This window comes from Notechis scutatus, chromosome 2 (assembly GCF_049901735.1).
Source record: "Notechis scutatus isolate UNSWTSFEM ecotype Mainland chromosome 2, rNotScu1.2, whole genome shotgun sequence".
NCBI classification, from domain to species: domain Eukaryota; kingdom Metazoa; phylum Chordata; class Lepidosauria; order Squamata; family Elapidae; genus Notechis; species Notechis scutatus.
The window spans coordinates 244,484,098-244,497,853 of record NC_142010.1 but is presented as its reverse complement, the minus strand read 5'-3'; the positions used below and the strand labels follow the sequence as shown (position 1 = coordinate 244,497,853).

General features: G+C 33.9%; 1 protein-coding gene across 2 annotated transcripts in view; it reads right to left on the bottom strand.

Annotated features, from left to right (window-relative positions):
- Positions 1–886: 886 nt before the first annotated feature.
- Positions 887–13,756, bottom strand: part of HCN1 (hyperpolarization activated cyclic nucleotide gated potassium channel 1) — a 153,597-nt gene continuing 140,727 nt past the window's right edge. For both annotated transcript variants that reach the window (XM_026666324.2, XM_087958449.1), the window contains 3 exons: positions 13,138–13,378; positions 6,610–6,774; positions 887–4,618 (listed from right to left, as the gene is read on the bottom strand). In XM_026666324.2, the coding sequence (XP_026522109.1) occupies positions 3,747–4,618; positions 6,610–6,774; positions 13,138–13,378 (1,278 nt within the window). In that variant the 3' untranslated portion in view covers positions 887–3,746. The remainder of the gene's footprint in view (positions 4,619–6,609; positions 6,775–13,137; positions 13,379–13,756) is intronic.

Below are 13,756 nucleotides of genomic sequence, written 5' to 3'. Positions count from 1 at the left end.
GTTGCTTCTCTCCTTGATTAGTTTCCACCCATTGCTTCTTGTCCTGCCCTCAGGTGCTTTGGAGTTTGCTTGACTCCCTCTTCTTTGTGGCAGCCCCTGAGATATTGGAACACTGTTATCATGTCTCCCCTAGTCCTTCTTTTCATTAGACTAGACATACCCAGTTCCTGCAACTGTTCTTCATGTGTTTTATAGTAATGCTAAATCTTTTGACTTCCACTTTGTTAGTCTCCCATATCAGTACCTCTTTTTAATGAAAGTTTATCTGAATAGATTTATTAAATGCTAAGGTGCTACTACATCTTTGTGACTTTTCATCTTTCTTGTATGTGGAGATAAGACAAGCATTTTATCACCTATGCCAGTGGTTCCCAACCTTTTTTTTGCCCCGCACCCCTAAAGAAATTTCACTCGAACCTCGCACCCCCTGAAATTTATATTTTGCTCAGTTAAGTTAATCCATTGCAAAAGAAAATAAAAATGCCAACATATATCCAATATCCTATTATTTACCTGGACTTTTCTCGCACCCCCTGGAATATCGTCTCGCACCCCAGGTTGGGAACCCCTGACCTATGCATACAAGCATGAGTTACATTTTAATCAAAGCTACCAATTTATTTCTTGGATGGAATTCAAGAAATGAACCTCTGTTTATCCAATTAAGATAATCAAATACCATGTACTTTCAAGATGAAGGAATGGATCAAAGCAGAACATTCAGTCACGTGGTATTTGGATTAGAAAATGTGCGGGTGCACATTAAAATAATATGCTTGGGATGAAAACATTACAAATGAAATAAAATATTCACATTTTATTGTTTTATATATTTTTTAATTTACTAATAACCATATATATATTTATTTATATATATATATATTTATGGCTTTGAGCAAAGACAAAAGAAAAAAAGTTTAACTTATCCCTGATTTTGCAATTATTGTAAGAATCAGTTTGATGTATTTTTTTATCAGCAGCAACATAATCCAACATTATTGTAAATACATTTCATCCTATACAGATGTAAGGTTCCATATTTCAGGGCTTATTTATATTCAGAGAAAAATAGGTCAATTCTCAAAATAGCAATGCATAGTCTTTATATTACAGAAACGAGTGGATTGTTTTGTATACATATATGTGTTTGTGTGTGTGTGTGTGTATATATATATATATATATATATATACACACACACATACATTCTTATATACATAATTTCAGTTTTATACCCTGTACCATTTTAATTAACTTAAAAATCTTAGATTTTGACCATTCTATTATAAAGTCATTAAAAAGTTTTTTAATGGTATTACTGAAAGATCATGTATGTTAAGTTTTTGTATAGTACATAAAATAAAATAAACATATGTATAAAAATAGTTCACTACCAACTCCATTATACTCCTATCAAATGTAAACCTTGAACAATTTTAAAGACCAGGATAGGATCATCATTGTTTGGATAAAATTTGTCATCAGTATTAATATATAGTCAGGGATTTGGTGTACTAAAAATAAATGGACTTGCTGTTTACCTAGAATACTTTAAATATTATATCCCTTACATGGGATTCATGATAATTCTATTTGAACAGTTGGCAGCATCATATTCATGGAATAAATGACCACATTAACTTGATTTTGGGTTGGGAAGTAGAATTCATTAAAATAATATATACTTTTTACTAATAATTATGCCTAATTCACATAAGCTTTTACAATAGCATTGAAGGGAAAAAGTTAACAGGCAGAAGTCCGATTTGGGTTTCAGCTAAGGGCAAAATCCAAAGTAGGGAAGGAGTGCTTTAAAAAAAATAAACTATTATGAGATGTAGGCTCAAAAGGTACTCTATTGAACTCTGCTATAGACATTACATATTAAAATAGTGCTACTTGTGAATTAGAGAAAATCAGTACATTGCTGGAAAGGGTTTGGGATAATCAATAGTTAATATATTACCAATAGCTACATGACCATTCTCCTGCTTCAACAGCTGTTCCCATTAATGCCTACAAAATGGGTACAGTTGAATTTCATGTCTCTCTCAACCTAACTTCCAAGTTCCTTGGAAGTTACTAGTTCGATTATGGACAAGAGTAAACTTTGACCCAGGAGTGTCAAAAGGAAAAAAAAAAACCAACCCAAATTACAATTTCAATCCAATGACTAAGAGAAAATGTCATATAGATATGTCCCATGATGACAATATATCCCTAAGAGGACTGGCAACATGGTAGGCCATGAATGAATGGCCCTAAATCAGTACATTGAGCATTTGAAAAATACTCCTTTTGGAGGTATCTGAAGTCATAAGATGACATGATAAAGCAACTGAAAGAAAAAAATTACAAAACCCCCACATTTGATTACAATTTCCCTTTCTTTTGTGTGGACATTAGAAGTCAAAAAGAAAGGAAAATATTATTTCTATTTTCAATGCTACATGGTGTAATAAATATGTTGTTGTCCAAATTATTACACTATACACTGGAATGTGTGCTTTCCTAACAAACAGGATGCTATAATATACTTTAAAAAAAGATTGCTACAATCAACTTTTGAGTTACAGTGAGGACACAATAAACACATGAAAGACTAACTGAAGCATTATTAAAACAATTCATTCAATCAATTGAAATAAAACACCTAATCTTTAACTCTAGATTCAAAATCAGCATAATAAGAAATGAATGATAAAAACCGTACATTCACATTTTTTCAGTATTTTTTTTCTCCACTTCTTCTAATATTGCTGACTGAATCTTTTAGTTGCATTGAGGGCACAGGATATTTCTGGTTCATCTTTTGGTTAGTTTTCTGTCCCCCGCTTTCCCCATCTATTATGTCTGAACATGCATGGAATATTTCTTACAGTGTCCAGGACAACGAAGAAAACGATAATAGCATTGCTGAAATACACATAGCAGGATCAAACATACAAATCTGCATTAAAAACACTGCATGTAAAAGTAGCATTTTAGAATGCAAGCCATTGCATTACAATTATATTGTATTTTATATCTTGTAAAAAATTTTAAATGTTTACATTTTGGCATGAATAGCTGAAACTAAATTTCTAAACAAATACTTTGCAATGATACATCACACAGGAGCTATTTTTTTTGGTTATTATTACTTGGGTCTAAAAAGTTATTTACAACAAGATGAGTGAGTCTTCACTATTTACTGTTCTTTATAGTTTTTGTAGACAGTAAAAATTTCATTGACCCTTCAATCTAAGCCTTAACGTAAAAGAACCAAAAAAATAATCTGGACCTCTAAAATAGGAATTATATCTCAATTATAGTTGACTAAGAAAGGTTAAAAACCACTGTTTCAGAAGCGCTATTCCAAGCTAGCATGTATTCAGAGAAAGCTGTTCTTATTTTCTGGCTTAGTTCCTGGAATTCATAATACTGTCATTTCTTAAAAAATATAGATTCAAATGAGGAAACTTTATATTTTTAACTAAGTTAAAAATAAATATTACACCTGTTTTTAGACTCTGAACTGTTGATAAGAAACAAAGACAAGAGATGCCACTTGGATTTCTCTCTCTCTTTTCCCTTCTATCTGTCTTTACATTGTACATTCAATTTTGTGGGTTAAGTTTGTCTACAATTTTCTTTTTTGTTGTTGTTGTTGTAGACAGCTGGGAACTATGCAAAATTAAGTTCTAACAAGTGTCCTCAAATGATTTCAATCTGTTTCAATGCTTCTGCTTTATTCAGTCTACATGAATCATAAGTTTGAAGCAAACCGTGGTTTATCTCCCTCTAGTTCAGGGTTTAAGACTGTAGAAGTATCTCTTTGAGGCCCAGCTGTGGATGGCATCGGTCCTCGTGTTGGTGGAATTGCTCCTGAAGACATCTGTCGGAAGAGGGACACTCTCTGTGGGACTGTGCCTCTGCTCCCACCCTGGATTCCTGTGCTTTGAAGAGCAGACACTGGCTGTGGAATGGAAGCTAAAGATTCTCCCACTGTTGGATGTGGTCTTGTAATTATAGTAGAGACCTCATGGGGCAAAGAAGGCTGTGAGGCTGACAGGGGGCGTACTTCTCTTGTCAGGCTAGCATTGTGAAGAGTTTGTGTACTCTTATGGATATCGTTCTTCTGTGACCCACTGGGCATTTGCTGCAGCTGTTGTGGTTGTTGCAGCTGCTGTGGTTGTTGCAGCTGCTGTGGTTGTTGCAGCTGCTGCTGCTGTAGCAGTGACAACTGTGAAGCAGTAGGAGTTGCATATTGAAAAGTTCGACCGGCTAAAGGACTCTGTATTGAAGGACTACAGACTGCAGAAGGGTAGGAGCATGGTGAGAAAACTACACCCTGTTGAGGTGTCTGCGTGCTCGGTGTTGATGAATTCAAGCTCCCATGGGAGAGGTTGGTCACAGCATAGACAGGTGTGGTCTGTGTCCTCATTTGCATTGATGAAATGGTAGTTGAAGGGCTTGAATTCAAAGCAGGTGTTTGTGAATAATTTGCTGTCCCAACAGTCTGCACCATCTCTCGGTCATACTTCACTATCTGTTTCAAAATTTCACTCTCCTGATTGTTGAAAACGCCAGTATTGAGATCTTTTTGGAATTTCTGGAGTAGAATTGAATTCTTCTTTCCTTTAGGGAGTGAGATTGACATAACACACCATGCAAGTTAGCAATTATTCAGCATAGGAATACATTTCTGCTTCTCTATCTCTAAAATACATCTTTGCATCATGGCAATGATAATTTGTAATGGTTATAAGAACAAAAGAGAAGTGATAATTAAGTTCTAGCTCTATTCTCCATATAAGGTTAATAGCTTTCATTTTCAAGAACACACATTGAAGAGCCTTCGTGGCTTGAAAAAGATCCATCCAGGATCCTGTTTCCCACACTGTGGGAACATGTAACTCAATAAAGCATAGCATCTAGCCATGAATACTATTCTACTTATGGATCCAACAGTATTCAGTGACAAAAGAAGCAATATTTGTCAACCTGCTTGTCTTCTCTTTAGCTTCAATTAATTCATTTTTTTTATAATTTACTTAAATATATTAACCACTCAACTCCCATGGACATTTTAAGGGGAAGAAGTCATAGCTGTGGGGAAAGAATCATACCCATAAGAATATTGTAATTGTATCACCGAGTGACCTTGCTCTCAATCATAAAAGCTACATACACATTTTTTTTTTGTATGTGAACAATGTTGGTCTGTGTGTAATATGAAGAAATATACTGCAAATACCCTCTGGGAAAATTTGGTTGTACCCAATGAACTTTAAGAAGAGTCCTGAATAATTAACTAATAAAGACCAATGTGAAGAAATACGTGGAGATTTTGCATTTGTAAATGTGTGTGCATGCTTGCTTGCTTGTTTGTTTGTTAGTATCCAAATATACACTACAAGCCAATAATGACATGTTACCAAAGCTGTAAAAAGGCAAGGAAATGGAATTATTAGATTTTATAGATTCCTTCACTTGTTTTGCCAAGCTGTCCTAATTTCTCAAATGCTAAACATGTTAAATAGGTTATGAATGTGTCTGCTCATTTAACATGTTACTTGAAAGCAGCTATTCAGCACTGGTAATGAATGACCAACAGATTGAGAGGAGTAATCTTTCTAAATGTATGCGAATAATATGAAAATAGAACATATTATGTGACACTTGACTATAATTTCGCTAATATTAAGTGTTATAGGACTATGTTATGTATTTAATCCACTGCCCAAAAATAAATGTCCCATTTAGAAATAACTGAATTGTTTCTTGTAACTAATATTTTCTGCAGAGCTACAATCATAACAATTGAACATAATTTTATATACTTATATGAATTAGTGGCAATCCCTAACCTTGAAATAACCTAAATAAAGACTACTGTTCTGCAATAGCACAGAGCTGGAAATATTTAGAAAGGATACATTTATGTAAACTTGGTTAACTGGTTTGATAAGGGATTGTGAAATGGAGACTTGAAACTGTGTCCTAGATCCTGCCTGTTTTGTTGGGATTCCATTTTATATGGAAATAGGGAAATCTAACTTTATTAGAGATTGGAACAGGAATTTGTATATATGCTTCCTCATAAGATAGATATTTCTACATATATCCTATCTGGATTGGCCTTGATTAATATTTGGATAAAAGACCACTAAGAATTCTAGAGCCATAACTTAGACTGAGAAATCAGAAAAAGTGTCAGGAAGACAATGGGGAATCTCTTTTCTACTATGGTCAAGAAAATAGTATGAATGCTTTCATATAGTCACCATGAGTTGAGCTTCACTAATGGGCATCATTATCTTTCTTTCCTTTATCTGTACCTCGATCTACATAGACACATCATGTCCACAAGAACACAGCAACATTATAATGATGCTGATCTCCTCCTCCTCCTCCTCCTCCTCCTCCTCCTCCTCCTCCTCCTCCTCCTTCTTCTCCTTCTTCTTCTTCTTCTTCTTCTTCTTCTTCTTCTTCTTCTTCTTCTTCTTCTTCTTCTTCTTCTTCATGTTATTTATACCCAATCATTCAAACAAATCAAAATTGCAAACTATGGTCTATTAAGTTTCTTGACTCTAAAAAGAAAAATGAATGAAAAATTGAATACCTACCTATCCTGTCTAATCTGTCAATGGCCACTGTTTCAAACGCTCGCCTCATCATTGGATATTCTTCCAAAACTTCATTGAAGTTGTCCACAGAAAGAGAATACAGGCGGCAATATGTATCTGCTCTCACGCTGGCAGTGCGACGGCCCTTAGTCAAAAGACAGATCTCTGCAAGAGATAAAAAGAACATACAGGAATGAAGGAAGGCAGAGGAAATATGTCAGAGAAAATTCAAATCCAGTTAAAAAAATTATTTTCCAGTCTACCCAGTGTCAATCCAGGATTCCTGGGAGTGTTGAGATTAAAGTCTGGGTGATAGAAGGAAATGAGCAAACCTCGTCAACATTTTTTTAAGGTTCCAGATTATGCATTCCAGTACAAAAGCTCAGGGATATTCTTGTGCCATAAGAACAAAAGAATTGTTCAGTCTTTGAGAGAGAAAAATTCATACACTTTTTAAAAATGTGATTAGCTAATACCCAACAGTTTTCCCATCAAACCTTAATTTGAGATGTTAGGTAAGAAAGGAAATAATAATAATAATAATAATAATAATAATAATAATAATAATAATAATAATAATAATAATAATAATAATAATAATAATAATAATAATAAAGCAACTGGGAAGTAACTGGGAAGATTACAGAGATCTTCTGGAAACTGGATTACCAAAATTCAGAAATTGCATCACTCTCTTACTATAAAGCTTAGAGTCTCTCAAGTTTTTTTTTTAATTCTTACAGCAAAATACAGGTCTCTGATCCCTTTAAAAGGGTCAGCCTTTACAGAAGCCTATTTTTAGGACTTTCAATAACCAGACATAAAATCCAATAACAAGGGGATAAACATTGGCATGATTTTACTGTATAATTTTTCCCCTTGAAACTCAACTAAAAGATAAAAACATATAGCTACATTCTGTTTATAATTATGCATCAATAGCATTCATATCTAGAGATTTCTGTAATTACTTGGTCTTTCTGAAAAATTATTCCCTTTATGAGTTTTTAAAGGAAGGCTAATTATCATTGTAATGAGAACAACCAATCTAAAGTCACTCCAGAAATACTGAAATACTGTAAGCCAAGTTTCACAAAATAAACTTAGAAGATAAAGTTAAACGGAACAGGCTTGATTGGTGCCTCTCTTAAAATAGATGGCAATTATGAGATGTAGCATTCAGAAAGCAAATAATCATGTGCAGTCATTAAACTATTCATGTGTGAGAAGATTCAATAAGAAGCCTTACATATCTGCAGTCTTCTATAATTCACAAATAAAAATTTTCTGAAGTGAGAACCCAAGAAACACCCAGAAATGTCAACACCCAGAAAAAAATTAATGGGATTCAAATTCTAGAACACTTCACAGAATTGCATGATTTCATGTGACCAATTTCCCTGCAAAATTTTAATTTACTTACTTACCTATTCAACAATCAACAGTACAAATTCCACTGTCTCAAAATCATCTTCAGTTAATCCAAAAGCTCTTCAAATAAGAATGCTCAATACTTGGTTTAGCAAAATTTTGGGTAAATCTTCTTTCAGTTAAAATAAGTTTTTTAAAAAAGTGGCTCAGGACCATCAGCAGCATATGATCTGGTATGCAAAATTTAAACAGAATAGGCCATTTTGGACTTGGGGGCCAGGGACTGTGACTTGATTTGGAATATATTGGTCTCTGTAATCCAGTACTATCTCCTCTGTATGTTAGGAAATATTTGAGTTAGTGAGCTTGATTTCAGATTATTCATCTGAAATAAACTTTTCAGTAAAGATGGTTGATATGTAACTTAATTTTTTTCAAACTTTCAATTAATACAACTGAATAGTGAATTGCAATTCATTTTTTATTTATTTATTTTATTTATTTATTTGATTTGTCAATCGCTTACAAGATAATAGGTATAAGGATAAACATAGTTATGAATACAAGAAATGAGTACATATAAGAAAAATAAAAGAAACAATAGGACAGGGACGGTAGGCACTTTGGTGGGCTTATGCACACCCCCTACAGACCTCTTAGTAAAGGGGTGAGGTCAATAGTAGACAGTCTAAGGTTAAAGTTTTTGGGGTTTGGGGAAGAAACCACAGAGTCAGGTAGAGTATTCCATTGACCACTCTGTTGCTGAAGTCATATTTCCTGCAATCAAGTTTGGTGCGATTTACCTTGAGTTTGTATCTATTGTTTGCTCTTGTATTGTTATGGTTGAAGCTGAAGTATTCATTGACAGGTAGGACACTGCAATGATTTTATATACTATACTTAGATCGGACTGAAGGCGGCGTAGTTCTAGGTTTTCTAGGTCTAGAATTTCAAGTCTGGTGGCATAAGGTATTCTGCAATGAGTAGAGGAGTGTAGAACTCTTCTTGTGAAATATTTCTGGACTTTCTCAACTGTGTTAATATCAGATACATAATGTATAAGTAATTCTTTTCCAAGTCAGATCATGAAGAGAGAAAATGATACCATATTTTATTTCACCACTGTCTCCTAAAGATAAAGATGCTTGTGTGCTTTCCTGATGCAGATAATTTGAGTGAAATGATGAAACTATCCTAGATCAGATGAAAAATTAATTCCTTTATTTAAAATAGTCTGTATTCAGTTGAAGGAGATTTCAAAATCCATGCTGCCACAAAATATATTCATACAGCTGAGGCCAGAAATAGACACTGTGGCTCCCAGAAATATTCTTTAGTGTCCACTAGGCTCAATGTTTGTTCTGAGTTCTTAAAATATATAAAATATATAAAATATATAAACAGGAACCTGCTGCAAAATAAAGAACTAGATTTGAGTGTTCAATTTATATAAACGAATATCATAGGCTTGCAAAGAATGGCAAAGAAACTTTTTGGATGGGTACAGTTTATTTTGGCAAATGAGCATCTTTTGACTGGCCATGTTCACCATGGCAATTACTTTGCAACTAATCAAAACGCTTCTAGAAACCATTTTGTAAAATGTCCCTAACCTGCTCTCAGAATTCCCATTTATACCTAAGAGACTGTCTAGTCTGGAAATGAGTCAGCTGAGATAATGAGTAGTTAGAGTTTAAGAATAATGTAAGAGGCCATTACACTAAAATTGCTTTACATTCTAAGGTGCCCATATCATTTTCAAATGAGATTTGAAATATCAGGGTCAGATTCTAAACAAATCCGAAATTTGTTATAATTTAATTGACTGTATCTTTAAGTTGAAAATATCTTTGATATGATTATTCCCCATGAACTTAATAATTTCTCCTTTTGACAGATAGAAATCACAAGTTGTAGCATATTTGGGGGTAGGAGTGTCCAGATGGTACTTCTAATGGTTAGAGGGGCTGCTTATTGTGCTTCCTCAATATAAGGTAATAAGATAAGTTGTCCTTGGCACCAGAAGTCTTACTTGATAAATAATTGCATATTATATCCCCCCCAAAAAACTGTTTTGAGATTGGTTTCACTCTATGTAAAGCATATTTAATTGAATTTACTTCATAAAGTAGAGTAAAATTTGACACAGTAATCTGAATCAGGTATGAAAATTCCTCCTTCCTTCCCAATTACTGTTGCTTTTCCAAGCTGAAATAAAAAAATAATGCTCCAGGAGTGCATTATGTTGCACTCCTAGAACAACATAATGCCTAGCTGGCAATGCAATACTGATCCAATCGTTGCCAGACAATTGTCCACATAAAACTACACCTCACAATGTAATTAGTTATCGTGCAATGTCACATCAATATTTCATTAAAAATGGTAAATAAATGCTCAGTGAAGAAACATGAAGTCATTTCAAGGCAATGGTTTGCCAAACTTTCTGAGCCTTGGCAGATCTGTATTTCCCTGATCTACTGATAACTGGCATCAAGCCTCCAAAGTAATAAAATTTCATTTCCCCACTTTGAATGGGAAATGGATGTTGAAATAATGTTATGAGCAAGTAGCAACATTCTAAATATATCCCCTTCACCTCCAATTAAACTTTTAACTTTTCATTGACTTAAAAGCCTAATCTTAGTTGTTGTTGTTTTAAAAGTAAGATAGCTAGCTGGATTTCTCTTCAATGATACTTTAAAAAAAATTGCAGGTAATCAGTACAAATTCTAAAGGAGTATTCTAAATTACAAACTAGTAAGCTTATAAAAATATTGAAGAACTGCTTGACCATTGGATACAGATCACATTCTTTTATTACAGTGCTGGACAAAAATTGTTTACTCTCCATCATTCCATTTTTTAAAGAAAGTTAATGAAGCTAGGTTGTAGCTTCTACAGAAAGCACCATATTTGGATACTTTTTAGACAGATTTCAGGTTCCATTTTTGAATGGAGATTACATTGATTGTGATTGATGACTTCTGGGAAATGGAGAGTACAGTATTCTGGTGGTTCTATGTCCGATTTCAGGCAATGTTGACAAAAGGGAAGATATTAAAACCAAAGCCCCTGGTTTGTGAGTTGCTAAAGTGTTTAATCGCTTTCTTTTTACTAACTTAGGGTAGAAACTGCTCAACCATCTAAACTTCCATGTGTAACATTTTCTATTTTAAAATATTAGAGGAATCATTGTGAAAAGTTAATAAAATATTGCCACTTTACTGCTTTTTATTTTATTTACTGTTTTGATTAAGCACTTATCAAATGAATTGTGATTGTGATTATTGTTGTTTATAGTGTTATGTTGCCTATCCAGAATGGGTAACTTATATGAAATCAGACTGATTCATATGTTATTATGCTTGTTTGCTTACATTTTAATAGCCCAGAGTACTCCAGATTGAATCAGGTGTAACTGAGAGGCTTAGAGTAAATTGATTTGGAAGTTTGGACTGAGTCAAATCAACCTTCTCAACTGATTAAAATATTTGAAACAAACTGGATCCATCTCTCACCTCATTTGACTGCTCAGATTAAGCATGATACATACATACCACCTTCAGCTATTCTTTTCTGGATGGGAGAAATACATAGATGTCTCTGTGTATGTGTAAGAGAGAATGAACTGAAAGAAAAACAGTCCTATTTCCTCTTTAAACTCCCACCCTTTGAAGATGTTTTCTGCTGTTAAAAAATGGTCAGGTGAAAGATACATGTGACTACATTTTTTGTACCTGTAAATGAAACAGCAGGAAATATCATAGAAGAATTGCAGCCTGTATCTATGGTTCAAATACAGGCTGCAAAATAGAACCTATCACTTGTTCGCCTATAAAAATTGTTATTCCACAGAGTCCCAAATTAATGAGTTTACATCTTTTAGTTAATAAACACAAGAGGATATCCTCAAATACAAATATCAGGAATTTCAACTAGGAGGAAGTAAATGGCTCTGATAAAGTACAAGCATGAGAGCAATCAAAATGTGTTTCCATGGTATTATTATCACCATTTTCTTTGTACAAGTCCCCATTACTCTAATCTATTCTAATCCTGAAGGTCCTATAACTTCTCAAAGATATTGAGCATCAACACGAGAAATGGAATTGCAGTTTCTTGTTTCACTAATTAAAGCAATTGTTAGTGAAATAACTCACTTGAATTCTGTTTGACCAGCAAAAAATATTGCATCATCCATTTTGATAGGTTCTGTGAAATGCTGATAAATTACTTTTTAGTTGGAGGAGAAGTGTGCTCACTCTTGTATCATATCCAGGGTTAAATTAGGCAGTTGGATATAAGGAAATATGGATGTGGGAGTACACATTCCTCTGCAGTTCATGAGATAATGTTGACAATCATGAAGAAATATATAGCCATTATGGGCTAAATACAACAGAGATAACCATGTCATTTTATATGGAAATTCTCAGTCATCTAGGTCAAGGTTGTCTCAAAGTTTCTTTTTAAGAGGCAACTGGACTTTTCTTTAGCGAGTCATCTGATAAGACACAGGTAAATCTCCATGTGGCCTTAACAACTTGCTAAAAGAATGCAAATAACCAGCTATCTGCAAGGAGTATAAATCCTTCCATTCTCCACCATCCAGCCAGACCTGAAGAAGCTTCTTGGATAAGAAGCAAAACATCTTCAAAGAAAAAAACAGAAAGTCCAATTGCTTCTTGAAAAAGCATCTTTGGGATAACCATGTCCCAAGTTTAAAAAAATTTTGTATACAAATGCAGGTCTGTGTCTATCCATATGCTTTTTAATGGCATTAATTATATGTTCAGCTATGAGTTACCAACTGATGGGAAATCAAAGAATATACATGCTTAGTTTATCTGGCTCTAGGATAGTGACTGATTAGGAGCCAAGACAACATGATGCATGAATAGGAGTTGGGTGACAGATAATGATATTCCTGGTTATCAAAACAGTGTATCAAAGTCTCCCAGCAAAAACTGCTTATGATAATTTTTTTAAATTACTGTATGCTGCTTTCACCATGCTCTGTGGTGAAAGAAAAAGAAAAAAACCCCAAATAGACATCTCATAGTGTCTTCATAGCCTTTGTAAAGCAATTCATGTTCAATAAACCTACATTCAATCTCTGCATCTTTACCATCCGAAAACTTTCATTGTACTCACCTCCAAAGTAGGAGCCATCAGTCAATTTCATCTCTTTACTGGCTTTAGTGATAACACCAGCGACCCCATGTTGAATGAAATACATCTTTTTCCCCACAGCTCCTTCTCGGATAATGTAATCTCCAGGTTGAAACACTTCAAAGCGCAACTTGCTTAGCATGGCTGTTACAAAATTTGGGTCAGCATTGGCGAACAGAGGCATGGTGGCAACAAGTTTACGACAGTTAAAGTTGACAATCTCCTAAAATGGAAAAAAGATAATTGGTAGGACAAAGGTATCTTGGTAGAGTTCAGGGAAGGTATAAATGAAATATTACCCTATTCATGGATGACCTTAGAGAAAAGGGGGTAGACTGGTCTTAAATTGCCTTGGAAACTCTATTTTTATTTGGTAACAAACAATATGTATTTAAGTTATAGATAAATGTTATTTATTTAATGGGATATTTATTGGAGTACTAATACTAAATATAAGTAAAAGAAATAGCACTTATTGAAACATTAATTGAATTACTCAGTGAAAATCTTTAGTTAAATATGCTAATCATGTGCCAAATTTTTACCTCTGTAACAGTTCCAAGATCATAATATTCACAAGACCTATACTTACACTGGTCTT